This window comes from Pieris napi, chromosome 5, assembly GCF_905475465.1.
Source record: "Pieris napi chromosome 5, ilPieNapi1.2, whole genome shotgun sequence".
Lineage (NCBI taxonomy): Eukaryota > Metazoa > Arthropoda > Insecta > Lepidoptera > Pieridae > Pieris > Pieris napi.
Window position 1 is genome coordinate 979876 of NC_062238.1, and position 21456 is coordinate 1001331.

At 32.3% G+C, this 21456-nt stretch overlaps 1 protein-coding gene across 1 annotated transcript in view; it reads left to right on the forward strand.

Annotated features, from left to right (window-relative positions):
* The first annotated feature begins 833 nt into the window (after window positions 1-833).
* The window catches only part of LOC125049627 (synaptic vesicle glycoprotein 2C-like), a 33950-nt gene continuing 13327 nt past the window's right edge, over window positions 834-21456 (forward strand). Inside the window, exons 1-2 of the mRNA XM_047649021.1 lie at window positions 834-1068; window positions 11426-11479. Coding sequence (XP_047504977.1) covers window positions 1053-1068; window positions 11426-11479 — 70 coding nt within the window. The 5' untranslated portion in view covers window positions 834-1052. The remainder of the gene's footprint in view (window positions 1069-11425; window positions 11480-21456) is intronic.

A 21456-nucleotide genomic window follows, 5' to 3' on the forward strand; every position in this document is an offset into this window, starting at 1 on the left:
TTATTTATTTTTTAATTAGATTTAAAACAATTGGTATCTAGTAAGAAAGTTTCATGCCAATCTTATACTTATAACAATTCTTAAGACACGCGTCGACGAACACAATATAAACATTTAAATTGTAAAAATAATCAAAATGTGTAAAAAATTGTATTAAACGTTGATGGTATATATGTTTTAATATTAATGTGATGTTATTATGTGACACTCATTTAAAAAAAACCTTATCGGATTCAAACTCATTTAATGATCAACTAGCATTACTGAAAAGCTAATAAATAATTGGTAGATTTAATCTTATTTGCAACCGGAAATGTCTTTGTACTTTTTATTATTATTATATTTACATTGATATAATTAATGCGAAAAGGTTTGTGTTTATAAAAATTCCAGACTTAATCAGCATAATATTAAACATCAATATCCATACGAAAATTTAATATTTATTTATTTAACAAAATAAGCTACCCTTACAAATTCCTCCAAAGTACATGTTCACATATACACACAAATATACATATACTTCATCACATATAAAACAATAAATATTCAGAAAAAACTACACCACATTAAACAGTACTAGATTAAAATATTTACAAAAAACCAATTTCTTACAGTATAACAGACAAGAAACAGACCTTTTGTCAGTTCACTCAACAGACAATGAAAAAAGTCTGTTAATTTATGCTGTTCAAAAATTAATTCCATACATTCATTCATACAATATATATTTGTCTAAACAAAACAAAAACTTTCTGAATTATCGAAACGTTCAGTCATAGTGAAACATTAGCTCATTGACTATCAATATATGTAATTAGTTGCATCGATACATCGCCCACTCCACTCACTAGTTGCTTACTGCTTAGTAGTATCGTCCGCGCTGTGAAACTCGGTCGCACATCAATGCCGCCCAAACGACGATTCCGAGTAAAACTTAAATAAATAAACATTTAAATAGATAAACAAATGGGATAAACTTTAAGTGGTAATACGTGTATTAAGTGACAATTAATTGTGTGATATTAGTTTTAAGTGACAAAATTTTGAAAATGGAAGAGCACGCAGGTATGTTTTCAAAACTACTGGTCATGTTTCGTGTTGTTTTTGAAAATGAAACCTTGGGCTATATTTCAACTGCCGGTTTTCAGGTTTTTATACAAAACAAAACGAAACAAATTTTGTAATATTTTAATAAGGAAAATAAATGTTTAAAACAGTATATTATGTCAATAAACGATGTTATATTGTTAACAATTCTGTCTGCGGTGAAGGAGGGTAGTTAATATTATTAATGGTTTGTTCTTATCGCGTTTTAATTATAAAAATGTATTTACTAACAAAGCAAGTAATACGATTCTTATAAATGAAAAAACATATTGACCTGGTTAATTAACAAAAAAATACTCTATGTAAATAAATAATGTATAGGTAGATGCATATATTAATACGATATTGAAAAGATATTTGAAAAAAAGTGAAATATAACTTTTAATTTGGATGTAATAGCAGTGTTGGTTTAGTGGGTGGGTCAAGCTTATGGTTATGTGTTTGAATCGTGCGTATTTAACATTGAACAGTACGGCGAAGGAAAATTTCGGCATTGATCAACAAATTGCGAGAAACAGAAATAAACCTCTGAGACAAAAACCAACGGTCCTAGCTCCACTGTATTATACTCGGCTCTGTATTAAGAAAATAAATTTCTTAGATAGAGTAGAGATTGTTGAGCCGTGGGGTTCAAGTGCTTATTAAAGATTTATGTTGGCACCTGGTAGATGGTACCGGTGACCCCAAAGCTGGTGCTTTCCTCGCTCAACGAATAAGTATCGCAATACAGCGAGGAAATGCTACCAGCGTTAAAGCGGCTTCAAGGTACACACACAGTGTCACAGGGACCAAACTTTTTTAATAATAATTTTCTTTTTATTAATTTTGAGTTATTATTATTGCTATATAGGTGAAGAATATCTTAACTTCTGTATATTTCTGTATAGTCGCAATTGCCAAGGAACGTAATATTATAATTAAATTTTTAAGAAAATAAATAAAACCATTGAACCTATATTGTAACGTATGGATAAAGGCAAGTGCAGGGAGTACTGTAGGAAGATATAGGAGGCCTACGTCCAGACATGAACCAAAAAAAAAACTGATGATGATGATGAATGCATGGAAACGGATTGTAGTGAAATTAACGTTATTTTTTTAAATTTATATCTAAGTTATCTTAATCCCGAATTCAGCCTTCTGTGCCTGACACACGCAGTCAACTGACGGCTCATTGGTCTAGTGGTTAGTACCCCTGACTACGAATCCATGGGTCCCGGGTTCGATCCCCGGCTGAGACAAACATCGATGTGATGAGCATTTGGTGTTGTGCTTTGGTCTTGGGTGTTTAAATATGTATTTATATGTGTATCTATCTATATATGTATGTATATCCGTTGCCTAGTACCCATAACACAAGCTTCACCAGCTTAGCATGGGACTAAGTCAATTGGTGTGAATTGTCCTTTAAAAAAAAAAAAACTTTCTATGTCTGGCCGGTTTCCTCATGATGTTTTCTTTTACCGTACGAGCGAGTGTTAAATGCGCACATAGACCGAAAGTGCATGAAGACCCATTGGTGCACAGCCGGGGATCGAACCCACGACCTCAGGGATGACGATGCTGAAGCCACTAGGTCAACACTGCTTATAAATGCAAAATAATAATGTTTAATAGAAACAGGCTATTAACACTGACAGTTGACTATCAATGAATATTGATGAATTAATATTCCCCTTGCATCATTAATCTTATCATTGTAGTGTAACAATAAGCATGGGTAAGCAAGTTTGCCAACGTCGTTAAATGGATGGGTATAAATACCACATAATGTTAAAAATAAAGAAAAATCTTACTCGTTTTTAAACTTTACTTATGTACACAATATTATTAAATATATTCAAGTAATGTATAAATAACAAATTGTAACAGTTTGGGAGTAGTGTTGGCCAAGTAGGCTTCAGCGTGCTACTATCATCCCCGAAGTCGTAGGTTCGATCTCTGGCTGTGCACCAATGTACTTTCTTTCTGTCTGAAGTTGATCACCTACTTGCCTTTTAAATTGAGAAATTATCATGAAACAGATTCAGAAATCTGAGGCCTAGACCTAAAAAGGTTGTAGCGCCACTGAATTGTTTATTATTATCTTTACAATTGAACTGAAACGACACATTTAATTTACCTAATCGGGCCTTATTTTGACAAATGTCATAAATAGAAAAAATAATAAATACAAAATTCAGATAACATTCGGAACAACCTTATTTGAAGTCGGTTAAACATACAATTGTATAAAACGTCAGGCCCGGTTTTAGGTTGGTAAATTACATCTAATATATAAAATTCTCGTGTCACAATGTTCGTTCCCATATTCCTCCGAAAGGGCTCGACCGATTCTTATGAAATTTTTTATACATATTCAGTAAGTCTGAGAATCGGCTACTATCTATCTTTCGAACCCCTAAGTGATAAAGGTCCTTAAGTGGCCACCCCAAAAATTTATTTCTTAGACAACATTTTTTGTTTTTATTTTTTTATGATACAACATACAAAACTACATACACCCCTTAGTTTTCACCCCTCTACGATCAACCCCTATTTTTTTCTTGTTAATTAAAATCTTATGACTTGATCTCTGAATATCTTGATCTTGATCATTAAAAATTCACAGAAAAATCTAAAAAGTTTTCATTCTAGAAAATCGAACAGTCTCTGGGGTAGCATAGCGAAACGTTGCATGTTGGTATGTACTAAAAAGGTAGGCAAAGTAAAATCAGATTAAGGAGAAACGAAGTTTGTGGGGGCAGCTAGTATGAATAGAGAAAATTATGGTTCATTGTTTTTGTAAACATCATCTACTGTTATAAGAGAACATATCTGTTCTTTCCAACGGTCGTGTGTTCGATACCCGGCCGAAGACCATTAGTTTTTCATGGCAAATAATATTGTGCTATTATATATTAGATATAGATAACACATTTATGGTTTTAGCGCTACGGATTATTATTATTACTTATCTACGGTCTTTTTAAACGAACCTTTCGACGACCTTTCTGATGCCAAGATGTTTCTTTAAATTATTGACTGTTGGCAATGACAAATTTTATACCGAGCAGGTACCTGGCGCGTGCTTATCACAAAGCTCATAACAATTTGATAAAATTTTATTAATTAAAAACATTCTAATGAACCTATGACCTCGCAATCATAAGTTGACTGACTCGTTGTCTTGACCTACAACGACGGAGACAAAACATAACAAATATATGCGTAATACCATATTATGAAGTATCCTGTCCGCGTCTGTATGATAACCTCCAGAATCTACAATATGCTTAAGTGTATACAGTTAATCCCCCTATAATGGTAGACCAGGACCGCATTATAGGAAATCGCGTTGTAGGAGCATTCTTGTAAAGCCGATTTTTGAACAATTTAAAAACTAGGAACACGTTTTTTTACACGAATTTAATAAGGTATGCAAAACTACTGATATACTTTTTAAATCATTATAAATTTCACACTACAGAAATATAACTTAAAACGGAAATCACGTTATAGGGGTTCTGCGTTGTAGGGGGGATTAGTGTACTTTGTAACAATAACAGGAACAAGCATTTGATTTTATTGATTCATTAAATCCTGAAAAGTAAACAGCTAACAAACAATAATAAATCGTTTATTTGCAAAGAAAGTAGTACATTAAGATTGATTAATTATTAAAAAAAACCATACAATCAGCCATATACAAGGCATGCAGATGACATCTGCATATGCATGCATGATTATTACCATATATATAATAATAAGAACATTTAAGTTACTTATAATTGCTGTCAAAACTTGTGATCTAAATACTTTTCCACGCTATAAAGGCTAAAATTTAATCACCTTTTAGTAGTTACTAAGTTAATGTAACATAATAACTACTAATAAAATAATGTCAATATGGAAGCTAATATATATTTCTTTAAATGATTCTACTAATTAAAATCTTTTCGAAACGGCTACACTCTATGAATAACTCCGACTACTGTCCTTAATGTTAGGTCGTAATTAAAGCATCGGTCAGTGGTAATCCAAAATCAATAGTCTCAGACGGTGATGTCACCGTCTCATAGGCTTTTAGATGACGTCACTACTCTCCTGTTATCCCGAGTATCTTAAGAATTTCCTTTAATTGAACAAATAGGAATGCGTCAAGAAATTCAAATAAGAATAAAGAAAATAAACCAGAGGATACACCCTGGACCTTCGATTTCTGTATCTGTTTCATGATCATTTCTCAATCTTATGGGCAAGTAGGGGATCAGCCTTCTGTGCCTGACACACGCCGTCGACTTTTTGGGTCTAAGGCAAGCCGGTTTCCTCACGATGTTTTTCGTCACCGTTCGAGTGAATATTAAATGCGCACATAGACAGAAAGTCCATTGGTGCACAGCCAGGGAACCAATCTACGACCTTAGGGATGAGAGTCGCACGCTAAAGCCACTGGGCAAACACTGCACTTTAAAAAAAAAGTAAACACTATTATAAAGTTTCACTTTTAAACTTTGTGGAGTTGTTCTTTTTCGTTCTTTATTTAAGCTTTCTATTTTACAATTATCCTTTGAAATATGATTAGGAATAACATCCGATTAGCATGACACATTCTAAAAACTTTTATATAGTTATGACGCACTCTGTAGAAATAACTTTAACCAAAAGTTATTTTAGGATATTTAACTGACGAATGTCAATATTTTTTACCTAGGTAGGTACCTATATTATTCATCCAGGATTGCGAAGATGTTTCAGAAATAGACCAAACCGATTTTGATAAAATTTCAGATGTTACCTGACTTGTTCCTTACATTTACGAAAACTAGGACTATAATTTTTAATATCAAAGAAATGTTGGATATCTTTGTATGTGGAAGTCTAAATAGATACTTAAATATTATCCAAGCCTAACAATATCATAAACAGACAGCAGCTTAAGCTGATTACGTCCTTTTTTAAGGCAGTTGATTTTAAAATGCATGTTTACTATACATTATATGTTTTTCTAACCCAACCTAACCAGCCCTGCGATTCTGTAACTCACTTTTCGAACTCACTTTTTGAAAAGGTGGGAGCTTGTAGTTTATTGTTTATCAGAATGCCAAATCATAAAATGACTGCTTCACGACTGATTTGAGAGCGACCGCCGATGCGAAAACCGCTGTGTGAGTTCGAAAAGTGAGTTACAGAATCGCATGGCAGTCCACCTGCCCACTGAAGTATTTCCGAACCAATTCGACTTAGGGTCTTTTAAAAAAAGCCTACCAATTCTTAAAAGGCCGGCAGAGCGCTTGCGAGCCTTATGTCAGTGTGAGTGTCCATGAGTGGCGGTATCAGTTAACATCAGGTGAGCCTCCTGCCCGTTTGCCTCCTGTAACATAAAAAAAAAACACAAAATAACACACCTATGTTGAAATAAAACTAATATTTAAAAATACGATTTAAGGTTAGGTGTGAAAATTATTTCCTATTTATGACTTACAAAACACTTATGTATTCCAGTGAGTAGTTACCATATACTTGAAATCCGGTAGCAATTAACACAAGTCAAGTTAGGACATATTGGCTTAAGAAAAGCAAATAAACTCCAATACAAATAATTCGCTATGGAAGATTTACTTTAAAGTAATAAACAACTTCTAGAAATCTGTAATCGTCTATATGTTAACATTATAATGAGAAAATATGTGTATATTTGTAAGGAATAAATCTCAAAAACAATAGATTATTTAGATATAAATAAAATAATGTTCAACTTGTGTAAAGCCGTTAAGTGTATAAATTGTATTAAATTACCTATAAATTATTATTTATTTTGTAGCTGGCAATTATGAAATGTGTTTAATATTTATGTAAAACAACAAAAATAATTATATGTAATTGTTTTGTCACTATCATTATGTTTAGCATAAGCTACAAATTAGGTACAAAATAATTACGGAAAAAATATAATGAATCTTTTATTTTCTTTTTTGTACAAAAATCAATGGGGACCGTATTTTTTTTTTATAAAATTGTGTATTCACATACTGGCTGTGTACCTTTAAATTTTATTTTGCACATTAAACAGATACCGAAGATACCCAAAAAATCGTCGACATGCGTTACAAATATTTTTTTGTCCGAAAAGAAAAATCGGTAAGAAAAAAATTACAGAATCCTGATCCAGAATTGTTAATAGTTCTGGTTAGGAAATCAGTAATTCAAAACTAACAGAACTTGCGTCCAATGCAATATGATGACTTTTGTAAAATTAATAGGTTTTTGGAGTGGCCGCAAGTGGTGATAAAAGATAACAAGTCACATAATATGTCTGTCGATAGCGGTGTAACATGACGTATTCACGCGTACATACGCTTAATGTTTTTGATTACTTCCGCTAACGATTCAAATTCCATTTTTGAAATAGATTTTTGAAATTCATCTTTTCTTTACAATAAACTTCTTTAAAATAATAAACGACTTCTTTACATCAATACTGATAAAAAAGCAATACTTTTTAAGTTTGGGGCTCCGATTTCTGTATCTGTTTCATGATCATTTGTTGATCTAATCAGCCTTTTTTGCCTGACTCACGCCGTCAACTTTTTGGGTCAAGGGCACGCCGGTTTTCTTACGATGTTTTCCTTCACCGTTCGAGCGAATATTAAATGCGCATATAGACAGAAAGTCCAATGTTGCACAGCCGTGGATCGCACCTACGACCTCAGGGATGACAGGCGTTTACTCTAGCCACTAGGCCAACACTGCTCATTATGGATATACATATTTCTATACGTATTTCTGTAATAAATGAATAAATATTGATCGAATAATACATATTGAAATTCGTGGTCCCCTCATATAGATACCGCACAATGATAAAGTTGAATAAGCCTATATTCTCGTTAATTACTTACTTTCAGCTACGGCCTTGGTAAACCACTTAAAAGCGGTTGAAATTCTTTAATAGCTCCTCCTTTAATATGCTTCAATCTAAAGTCATTCAATTGTTCCCACAGCTGTTGACTGAAATCAGCGCCGTGTTTGATGTTGAGACAACTTATCATCACCAATCAACTCCAATACGCTTAATCGTTCAGCTGAATAAATTTAGCGTTTACCGGTTATTACTGGTTGCTACGGGTTTTATGATTCATAATTTCGTAGCCTTCGTAGCAGCATAGGCCGTAGCAATAATGTACTTGCTACATGGACTTCTACGAAGTTCTACTTCACAGGTTGAATACGAACTATAATAAAAAAAAATGAGTAACGTTTGGGGTCCAGGACTGAAGTATTTCTGCTTGATTGATTTTTTGTTAAATATAAGTAGACAGTTAGTCTTTTGGGTAAGTAATTGTACTAGTAGAAACCAAAAAGAAATTGTTTCGCTGGAATCTAACCCAAAATATTCAAGCTACATAACTTAGTTACGAATGTAGGATTTGAAACACAATTTATTTATCAAAAAACAAACAGATACATCACTTATAGAAACAGAAAGAAAACAAATATGCAAGACTGTTGCTACATTGATACAAACAACAGTGGGTTTCAAATGTAATATACTTTGATATAGATTGTATTATTATGTATGTATGTAAATAGTAAAACTTAAAAATATAATTAATCAAATTCATTAGTATAAGATATTAAACATTTTGATATTAAAAACTTTAACTTATGAGGAAACCGAGCACATTTTAGTACGAGTTCGCTAGTTTGACACACACATACATAATTATATACTTAACAACAAGTATACACTCACTCATACACACACACACACACATGCGCACATACACACACAACTACGCATGCATAAAATAAGTTCATAGAAATGTCAGAGAAACTATGATAATTACATTTCATTTTATTTATTTAATTTTTTACCGGCTTTGCTTCTTAGCTGGATTTTGTTTTGTTTTGTATTCTTTTCTAACAACTGTCTCAATATTGTATAAATAAGGGAAGTAGCGATCCAACCCCAACACAAGTGTCTCTGACTACTTACGGGGGCTGTCTCAACTCATGTATTTAATGTAAAATTGAGATACAAATAAACATTTTTCATTTTCATTTTTCATTTTGTATTTGCGCAGGAACATTTCGACATGAAAACTTTTCTCATGAGTTTGTGAAACAAAAGAACACTGATTGGCAGATGGCGTATATAAATTAGAGCAAATGTTTGACAGATCTAATGTTTCGTGACGTTTGTTTATCTGTTTATTCGCACCGGCGTGATCATTTTTATAGCTCAGAAAATGTATATTTCTGTTCCAAGAGAACAAAACTAAAAAAAATACTCATTAAAAACCGCATCGATTTTTTATTTAAAATATAAACTATTATAAAGGACTCATTAATAATTTAAAATATTTTTTATTGTATTAGCCAATACAAAACAAAAACAAAAATGATTCAATATTGTTTCTTCTCTCTCTCTCTCTTCAGTCGGCAGCTCACGACTCTTTACGAGTCTTTGATTATTCATAATACTTCACTTCTTTTTTAATTCGTGTTTTATTCAAACAACGACAACGGCGGCTACCTAAGAACAAAGTGCTAACCGCCACACCATGACTTGATTTTTAATTTTATTCTCTATATGGCTTTAAAGAGAATTGCTGGCCTATTGAACTGAGCGTACGCCGCTTAACCGAGAAAGAAATCATCGTGAGGAAACCTCGACTTGGACCCAAACATCAACGCCGTGAGCACAGAAGCTGATCACCTACTTTTAAGAAAAATATATTAACGTAACATATGTAGAAATTTGAGACCAAGATGATGTTTTAGCGCCACTGTTCTATATGGGTTAGAAAATAATTCAGCAGCTGGTTGCACAAAAAAAAGTGCGACAAAAACGCGGACCTAGAACGCGGGCGTCGAGGTGATCGTGTAATATTTTCTTCTTAAAATAATTTCATAATAACCTTGCATGCGACAAACAAATTTTCTGGGACAAATCTATTTTGGATTTAGTCCGACTGTCAAGTTCATTGACCCCTTTAGCGGGAAAATATCACAGCTGCGCTCGCGCAATGACGTCACAAACTTATTTTCAAAAGTAAATAATTAACAGACTATCAGTTAATTGGTTTGTGATATAAATTAAAAAAAATTTTGAAGGTTTCAACCCAGTGATTCCATATTCCATTCCCCAAATTATTTTATATAAGACGGTGCCTGTGCCACGCCTTATGGGGATTTCGTAATTATTACCTCATTAATAAATAATAGATTTATTTATTACGTATGTATCCCATTAACTAATTTCATGGGAGACAATTTAGTAAAGTTATGCGTGCGGCCTGAATACACTCCGTGTTCAGTGTAACGTTTAGATTGCTATTAGGCTTGCCGAGGTTCTGCTGTGTGTTGGGGGTTTGCTGAGACCCGAACTGACGGCTTTAATGCCATTCCGAAAGGGGAGCATCCTTGATGCATCGTGTTAGGTATAGCACCAATGGTGTCCTGAATGTGTCGTTGAAAGAACAGGCATATCTTAAAACGTTGATATGCTGTCCCCACTATATGAGTGGTTTTTGTTTGTTTATTATTGTAATATTAACATATACAACAAAAAACAATTATACCAAAGATGGAATAAAAAGGTTCAAGTATTTACGCAAGGAAAAAATAAATAAAAATAGTTAAATACGTAATGCCTATTTTGGCTGTGCTGCGTGATGATGTAAAGGTGAAGGTATATACGTGAGGGTGTGCTGATGATGCAGGGGATTTAGCGCTATGGATATCCTTAATACACTTTTAAGCATATTCCGCGATAGCTTATTTTACTAACCATTACTAACAACAACTAAGATATGCATCCCATCATTCCATTTGCCTATCCTTAAACAAGAACGCGTTTTGGAAAAAACGCGTCCGACATCCAGATTGAGGATTCTGATAAACGAGCTGGGTCTGGATATCCATAGTTGCTCACCTCACACTTTAAGATCGATTTTCGTTTAGTTTTTATAATTAAATTGTTTTGTTTAATTTCTTTTTATTATCTCTTGAATGTTATGGTTGCCTATAAGTGCTTGTCACATTAAATATTGTATTTTATTTTTCTACCACCAATGTATCAGTTGCCGAGCGTTGGCAGGCCTTATAAATAAATATAATTATTACTAACTCTAACTAATACTACGTATGGATACAATCTGAAATAAATTATTTCTTTCTTTCTTTTTGTCTCTCTCTGAAAGTATTTAGGAAACACTCTTATCTGTATTATCTTTTTTACATTAATATTGAGACGAACAACACCGTACATAGTATGAATTGGCAAAGTCAAAGATCTATTTATGTGATACTATTTCTGTGTTGTTGGCAGAGAGCAAGGAGAGATTGCAGCGGGCGCCCTTCGAGACTGCCCTGCATCATGCCGGTGAGTAAACATTCATTCCCAATCAAAAATTATGATAACTGTATTATTAATTTCGTAAAACACGAATTGCTGTGCGAAATTTGAGCATCAACAAATCAATTATAGACATAAGACATAGACATAACATTTAATACAAACGAAAACACACACACATAAATACACAAAATAACAATATTTAAAGAAACAAATAAAATAAGACATCAAAAACAATAAAATTTAAAAATAAAAATTAAAATTTCCCTTTTGCCATTCAGTTCGCTTCCAGTGTGCAATGTGTGTGTACTGTGGTTGTAATTGGCCCTGGCTCAGCATTATGCTGAGGAGCAAAAAGTTCCACAGCGCTGGTCATTCTGCCAGAGACCACAGCAGCTAGTTTTATGATTAATTTCTGTTTAGAGAAAATTAGAAAGGAACCCTGTAGAGATTCAAGTCATTCATTCCGTTTTAAAATATCTAACTAATTATATTGTTACTTCATAAAAACACTGAAGCTTGCCAATAAAGAATCGTAGGTTCTAATAATTGTCTAAATATATTTAGCTAAAATACCATCCGTATCACATCGACGTCCGTCGTTCCACAACTGAGCGTTTTTTAAGGCAGTTTTTGCCGCACTCCACCAATATGTATAACCAGCTGCCCACAGAAATATTTCCGAACCAATTCGACTTAGGGTTCTTCAAGAAAAGAGCGTACCAATTCTTGAAAGGCCGGCAACGCATTTGCGAGCCTTCTGGCAATGTGAGTGTCCATTGGCGGCGGTATCACTTAACATCAGATGAGCCTTCTATTATATATGTGTTACATTTGATTGAACAATTGTTACACATATATCTGTTAAGTGCATCAAATTCTTTTCAATTTCTTTATTACTAAAATTGGAGGACTAGAAAAGGCTTAGAAACTGTCTCGTCAGATTCCTCAACAAAAGTTTCTTCAAAACATGAACACGTATAGCGTTCCCATACATCGTTCACGTGATTGCTAAGTTACATTGCCCTCGGACTGTAAACAATTAATTTGCGACTGAAATTGGATCTTTCGTTTCCACAAGAAACATTTCCTAGTGACGTTTTATATGGGTTGAGTTACAATTTTCACCTTCAGTTATATAAGCAATTTTTGTGTAGATTTTATTTTTGTTGTTTGAGCAGTGTTGGCCTAGTGGCTTCAGCGTGCGACTCTCATCCCTGGGGTTGTAGGTTCGATCCCCGGCTGTGCACTAATGGATTTTCTTTCTATGTGCGCATTTAACATTCGCTCGAACGGTGAAGGAAAACATCGTGAGGAAACCGGCTTGCCTGAGACCCTAAAAATCGACGGGGTGTGTCAGGCACAGGAGGCAGATTACCTACTTGCCTATTAGATTGACAATGATCATGAAACAGATACATAAATTTGAGACCCAGACGTAAAGAGTTTGTAGCGCCACTGATTCTAAATTTTTTGTGTATTATATAACTATAACTCTTTTAATGTACGCAATTATTTAAAAAAAAGGAACATCAAAGAGCTAAACTTTGTAAGTTTGCCAACACACAACAAAATTTTATTTTAAAACAAAAAAATTTAAAACTATTTTTTATAATGAACACAAAGCACGTTTTGTACATAACTAATTAGCAAAAAAATTATTTATTTATTTATTTTGACATAATTTTTGTATTATAATCATAACAAATGCGATCACGAAAGTAAACAACGAGCAAAAATATATGCGTCAAGTTACATTGACGGTACCTGAAATCATATGAAGGGCTCAACTAATAGATTAAATTCAATCAAAAAGTGTAATTTGGATAAAGCCCTCTGAACGTTCGACCGCGAATCTATTTTTACGTAGATTAGCAATTTGTCAAGCGTTGGGCTTGGCTGACCTTGCCCCGAGGTAAAACAAATTAATATTATTGATAGTGTGACTTAAGTGAAATTAGCTGTTTTTTTAATGCATTTATTTTTAATTCAATTAATTATAAATAGCTGTAGCGGTCTTTATTAATATTTAAATGAAAAAGTCAAAATCAAAGCATTTATTTCTATGAGGCCTTTTAAAAAGGCACTTTTGAAAGTTAAATTACTAGTTTAAAAGATTAAAAAACCTCTTTCCAAAAGGTAGTTTCATATGGAGAAGAATGGACAAGAAACTCCATACTTACTCTATTAAACAGTTTATTATAGAGTAAGTATGGATTATAATAATAGAAACTACTATAGTAAAATAAAATAAGCGCATGGTTTTATAAATAACAATGCGCAGATAACTTAATTATTATGTAGATACATGGTGCTCACATATGTACAAATAAGTTTTTTAATTTGACACTTAAATTACTGAAAAATTTAATCGAACATAATAAGCTAAATATACATTTTCTAATATAGGTTTTTTTTAATGGTTCTGGCACGATTTGTGCATTAGCCAGCGTCAAGTATAGGATTTTTTATAATTCGTGCTTGTCTTTAGAAATTCGACCGTGTCCTCCATGTACGATTTAGGCACTCGCCCGGTACCGCACAACTCTCCCAAAGGCCGAGAACAAATTAAAATTAAATTAAAACTTGCCCTCGAACCGGGAATCGAACCCGGTACCCCTCACCTAGCTGCCACTTAATGAGACCGCTAGGCTATGAGGCCCCTAAGATATAGCTTTTCTATACTTTGTATATCCTGTACTTTATCATGTAGTCTATGCCAATTCTTGACATTGCCTCCTGAATGATATTTAGTTTCAGGTCCTATTTCTATCCTCTAATGTCGATAGAAGAAGTTACAGGAAGATGATAAATGTGTGTTTTAGCGACACAACTACAGCCCTCAGTGTTGAACCCGAAGAATTAATAAAATTTGTGTTTTTTTAAATATTTTATTAATTAAAATTGATTCCAAATACTAAACATATCTTGAGCTTCAAAGGCCCAGTAATAGCGCATTTACCACACCACAGATTAAAGCAATAACGAATTAATAATAACCTAATGTTGTTTTTGGCTAACCTTTTCGTTAAAATTAACAAAACGTCAGCCTCTCGCTGGCAACGAGTGAAAACGTTTATGTAAATAACTTAATCTAATATATAAAATTCTCGTGTCGCGGTGTTTGTGGTTAAACTCCTACGAAACGGCTCGACCGATTCTCATGAAATTTGTGTGCATATTGGGTATGTCTGAGAATCGGACAACATCTATTTTTCATCCCCCTAAATGTTAAGAGTAGTCCAGCCCTAAATTTTTTTTTTAAATTTTAGATAAAACAAATATTCTTTATTTTTTTATGATACAGCATTAAAAAATACATACAACCCCTATTTTCACCCCTCTACGATCAACCCCTATTTTTTATTTTAAATGATAAACATGGCAAAACGACGTTTGCCGGATCAGCTAGTTTTAATATATAAACCTGAACTTGTTAACGAAATGAAATATTTAAAATGCCCGTCCTTCACGAATGTTTGTATGAAAGTAACACTAAATCATAACCGCTCTTAGTAACGAAGATTCTAAAGAAAAATTCTTCAAAACAACTGTCGTAGCGATCAAAAGACGCAATTCGTCTTTTGATACTTAAGTTTTTATTGTTTCTTTTGATGGCTATAATTGTGAATAGTTATGGAGGTCTAATTTAATTGCGGCCATTTGTTTTAACCTTGGTATTTTCCCGGAATTGTTTCACTGATCACTTCCTCTACACGAATAAGTGTAAATTCTATAGATTATGTTTTAACCAAAGACAATTAAAGTAATTCTAGGACGGATAGCGGAGTCGTATAAAATTTTCGACGAATTATATTGGCTGATTAAATTAAATATGTATAATATTATTTGTAGCTTTCAATTTTATAGAAACAAAAAAAGATTTCTCCTTTTTATTAACGTATTTAACACTGACCTTTGTGTTTTTAGTTAATTTTATTTAAAAAAAAATGGGAAATCCGTCTAATAATTCAGCGATCTAACTAAAGTAATTAATTATAAAAAAAAATAGAAATAGTTTTTAAATAAATCTAGGGTAGCTCTATGAAAAATTTAGTATTACGAAATGTCATTACTAAAAGTATTTATGGATGACTATGGTTCGGTGACGTCACGGGATACCACGCCCTTCGTTAGTTAAATGCGATGGCAATGACATTCACGGGGAAACCATTCAGAATTACGATTTAATGTAAGACAGAACGACTGACCTATAAGGTATACTACGACACGCGAGGGCATTGTGTACCCAGAAATAAGTTTTCTTGAAAATAGGCCAAGAAGAAATAATTGTATGATGTAATAATTTATAAACAAAATTCTGCTTCAATTATAAAATAAAAAATGTCAACCCTGGAGTCGCGCATTAGAATAGTAGCAGCTATCCAATGTATGTGGAAAATTATAGCTCAAACGGAAAATAAATTTAAAAAGAAATCTGAATCTGCCTTGGACGACGTATGTTACGCTGTAACCTCTGCTTTCCTACAAATAAAGCCTCCTATATTTAAGGAGGCATACAGAAATCTGAGGCAAAGACTAAAATATATAATTGGGTTTTAATGTCGAATAATAGAACCTAGGTTATCTAAAAAAAATAAAAATGAAACGTGTGTTCTGTTTACTATTGTTTTTTAATTAACTAAAAGACGCAATTCACCATCCAACTTTGTAGTATTTGATTTCAAATAGTTACAATGTTGTTTTTGAAACAACTGTTCTGTATAATAAACCTAATATTAAACAAAACAATTTAATTGGCACAGATGCTTGCTAATTTAGCCAGCCTACTTTGTTAGCAGACTTAGGCTAGCATTAACATGTAAAATTATGAATACGAGTAATTGTAATCTGACATTATGTCAATTATTCGTGTTAGACAACAGACTTAACATTGTACTTAGTATTTGCGAACCCAAAATATAAACCCCAGCTATTCTGTAATTCACTAATAAGTCTCCAATTTTTTTGGGTTTTTTTTTGTCAAATCTTACACAAGTTAAAAATAAATAGTTGAGAATACTTGCGAAATCTCTGGTGGCTCTTCTTGCAATTGTGTAGATGTAATAAAATGAATATAGGTTAATTATGCTATAGCCACGTTGAAAGAACAAACCAATTTTGTTCGGTAATTAGCTTTATTAATTTAGTGTTCTACATATTTAATGATTATTATTTATTTATTTACACTTCGTTATATTTATAGAAACACAAATAACATAATACAACAAAATTATAAGGTATCTTCTAGGAAACCCTAATAAGGGAAAAAACTAAAAAGAAATATGATGGGTAAAGTGCAAGAAGTGCATAAACAAAGCTTATAAAAAAATATAGAATCACCAACCTTAATCTAAAATAAAACAATATTTTTTTTAATAAATATCATATAATTTATGTATATCATTTATAATAAAAAATAGCGGTTGAACGTAGAGGGGTCAAAATTAGGGGTTGTATGTATTTTTTATTGTGTGTCATAAAAAAATAAAAAAGAATAATCTATAAATAAAAAAATTAGGGGTGGACTACCCTTAACATTTAGGGGGATGAAAAACGAATGTTGTCCGATTCTCATACATACCCAATACGCACACAAAATTTCATGAGAATCGGTCAAGCTGTTTCGGAGGAGTTTAACTACAAACACCGCGACGCGAGAATTTTATATATTAGATAGATAATTCATATTTTATGTTATGTACAACTTAGGTTAAGATAATATTTAAAAGATCATTTCGACATATATTATTTATTTGTCAGTTTTATGCAAAATGTCTTAATCACATCTAAATACGATAATATTAAATATCGGCAAACGCGTGGTCTATTTCATATGTCTAAACAAATGCGTTGCGAATTATATGCGTTATGCATTTGTTTACTCTGTGGTAATTCCTGTCGTTCATTATCCTTTATTGATCCACTCTCAGGTATTTCCCACAACACCTGGAAAAAACGTGCATTATGCGCCTTATTGCAACACGCGATAGCTTAAAATTTTATGGCTCCATTATAAAGACTGACTATTCCTATTTTATCGATTTAGACTTCAGTTTTATATCGAAATAATAATTATAATCAATAAGGGTGGATTGCGTAACGGAAAAATAAATCATAATTTTCGACTTACTTACGATATAAATACACATAAAATTAATTGTTCTTAAACATTAAAAAAATTCCATCAATAAATAAATTCTATTATACTTTATCAAAATAGTAAATTACGCTTGTCAGCCGTTCGTCTCGTTTACATTATTAATTACTTGCATTCTCTTAATTGAGGCCATCCTGGAATGGTCGAAGGAAAAGTTCACACGTAATAATAATATTATTTAATGATTGTCACTATGGCACAAAATATATATTAATGTTGACCTAGTGGCTTGTGATGTGTCTCAAATCTAAAGTTGCGCGTTCGAATCACGGCTGTGCATCAATGGGCTTTTCTTTATATGTATAACATTTGCTTGTACGGTGTAGGAAAACATCGCAAAGAAATCGGAATGCATTAGACCCAAAAATCGATAGCGCAAAAGGCTGATCACCTACTTGCCTTTATGGAATGTAAAAAATTATGTTCACAGTTTTGAAATACTTTTCACTTATCGAAAATGTAATATGACATCATGGATGTTTTTTACGTAACAGAGGTCTTCTGTTTCATATGATGAGAAACATATTGTATACAACACATAGTGGTCTGTCCTACGTCGCACAATTAACTATGTTTACGAAACGAGCGGCGCGCGCAAAAATAAACGCGAAACAAAAGAATTCACGTAAACAATTATCATTTAATTGCTGACGGTATCCAGACTTCTGGGGTTTTATGTGGAAATAATTAATGATTCCTGGCTTGATTTTTAATTAAATGTTTCAAACCTGTACGGTTCTTCAATACACACATTACACACGTAAAATGTACCTTAATCCTTTTTTTTTCTTTCCGTATTTTTTTGTTATTTTTCATTTTTGATTATTATTATTTTTTGTTTTTCGGTGTGTATGTCTTGTTAGTAATAAATTTTATATGTCTAAAAGTGTCTTAGTAACTTTTTCTGACTGGGCTCGCTAAGAAAGATTATGCCTGTGAGCATCCTGTGAGTCGTTATTTATTTAGTTTTATTTATTTATAGAATTTCTTCCGTGGACAATAACGCCTACTGTACACTGTCCACAACATAGTTAATATTTATATACGTTCAAAGAGCAAGTTAACAGTGGCGACTACATATATTCTATATATCTAACACATAACATTGACATCGTTGGGCATGGCTAGAATAATATTCCCTAACAATGTGTGAAGGTAACATCGAGACAGAATCGATTGCAAATGATCAGCTCAAGTGATCTCAATGAGAAAATAAATAAATGCATTTAAATCGTGCGCGTGCGTTGTTTCAATTTTAATGTCGTATCGATATGCAAGTATTAAACCAAATATCCTATAATCATAAATTATTTGAAATAATATGTTATGGTGGTACAATATTAGACACCAGACTAGCGTGCAACTTTGTCTTAAAAGGTAGAATACAATTACATTAGGAGTCATATCATTATTAGACCAGTGCCGATAATTTTTGAAACCTAAAAAAATTACAGTAGGATGAAACCCATTAGAAAAGCAGGGGAATATGATCAAAATGAAAGGAAAAATAAATTACGGTCGATCTGAGGTCGGGAAGGGGTAGGGGGGGGAGTTTTAAGGGTAAAAAACGGTTTATCTCGATTTCCGGCAAAACTACAAGTCCTATCGAAGAAAGTTAAATGGCAAAGTTGGAGGTAATAAAAAGATCTAAAACTTTTGCATTCATACATTTTTCACATAACCTCAAAATTTATGTGAAAAATTCAAAAAACCAAGTTTTTGGTTTTTTATTTTTATCTTTAACAAAAATATTTTTTTTTTAACGAAATTTGGTGAAAACTTACCTTTCTATGTCCCAAATACACTGTAATTTATTTGATTAAAAATATTTATTTGTTCACCTTATTTTGAATTAATATCGAAAAAACACCCTAATTTTCAATCGAAAATTCTGACGTCAAAATTTCAGCTTTTTTCAAAAAGTTGGTGTGCTTTCAGTTCGTTGAAATCTCTACTTTCCTATGGTAAAAAAATATATATATATTACCATAGTAAATCTTCTCAGAAAACGCAAAAAATCGTATGTAGTAACGCCCAGACCTGTCATCCCCTTCCTTACTTCTCTATGAAATACGAAAATTTTAGCCCATCTAAAGGCTAAATTTTTTTTTAAGGTCACTCAGGTATATATAAGTTATCTTAAAATAGTAATAAATAGGCATCTGATTATAATTTAAAGAAGATTCATAGAGAAGTAGGGAAGGGGATGACAGGTCTGGGCGTTACTGCATACGATTTTTTGCGTTTTCTGAGAAGATTTACTATGGTAATATATATATATTTTTTTACCATAGGAAAGTAGAGATTTCAACGAACTGAAAGCACACCAATTTTTTGAAAAAAGCTGAAATTTTGACGTCAGAATTTTCTATTGAAAATTAGGGTGTTTTTTCGATATTAATTCAAAATAAGGTGAACAAATAAATATTTTTATTCAAATAAATTACAGTGTATTTGGGACATAGAAAGGTAAGTTTTCACCAAATTTCGTTAAAAAAAAAATATTTTTGTCAAAGATAAAAATAAAAAACCAAAAACTTGGTTTTTTGAATTTTTCACGTAAATTTTGACGTTATGTGAAAAATGTGTTAATACAAAAGTTTTAGATCTTTTTATTACCTACAACTTTGCCATTTAACTTTCTTCGGTAGGACTTGTAGTTTTGCCGGAAATCGAGATAAACCGTTTTTTACCCTTAAAACTCCCCCCCCTGCCCTTCCCGACCTCAGATCGACCGTAATTTATTTTTCCTTTCATTTTGATCATATTCCCCTGCTTTTATAATGGGTTTCATCCTACTGTAATTTTTTTCACTTTTTATTTATTTTAAAGGCTATCTGCACTGGTCTATATAGTCAATTCTTGTATATTAATAATTATCAATACAAACTCAAAATAACTTTATTCATTCATTACCGATTAGATGTTAAATTGATTCTAAATTTACATTTACTACAAGTTCATCATCACATTATTAAAACATATTATAACGTTATCAAATTAATATTAACTATAACGTTTCACGCCAATAATTATTAATAGAATAATATTTTTTTTCCAAAAGTAGTACATTAAGTCGATTTTTTAAAAAGTCTAGAAAAAAAATCTTTGGAAGTTTTTAGTAAATTATTATAAACCTTGATTGCGAAACGTGTTCTATACAATTCCTGATTAATTTTTGGCATAGCCAATTTCTTACCATCTACTTCGACAGTGGTCGATTCCCGTTGACTAAATATTTATGTTTTTGTGAACGAATAAGGACATTTCTAAAATTTGGTCAATATATTCTTGAAGCCTTGTTGATAAGCAAAATTATGACTTTCACGAGTATAATACTCGAAACAGAACTAATTTAAGCTTACGACCAGGCTCCAGAAGATAAACCACTTCTTCTTCTTTTCTGACGTTCATAAGTATACTTGTTTACCTATATAAATATCTGAATGTATATCTGTTTCAAAAATATACCTAAAATGAAGGACAAGAAATAGCTACTATCAACAGCTAATCCAGTAGCACATGTCATAAATCAAAATCTTTGATCAAATTACCATTACACTGTGTACCTCGGTCGGTTGTAAAAACTAAGCAAGTGGAAAAACAACTTCAGAAACCTTGACACGATCTTAATTTTCAGGAAAACACTACATGGCAACATTAAAGGTAACATTAGATTCATTTGAATGAACACGATTTACTCGTCTGTGTAATTTAAGTCGGTATAAATTAGGGACGATTAATACATAGATTTAATTTACTAGCAGTGCTAGCCTAGTGTACGAGACTCTGATGTTCTGTGTTTGTACCAGGCACGATACAAACACAGAACAAATGAAAAGAA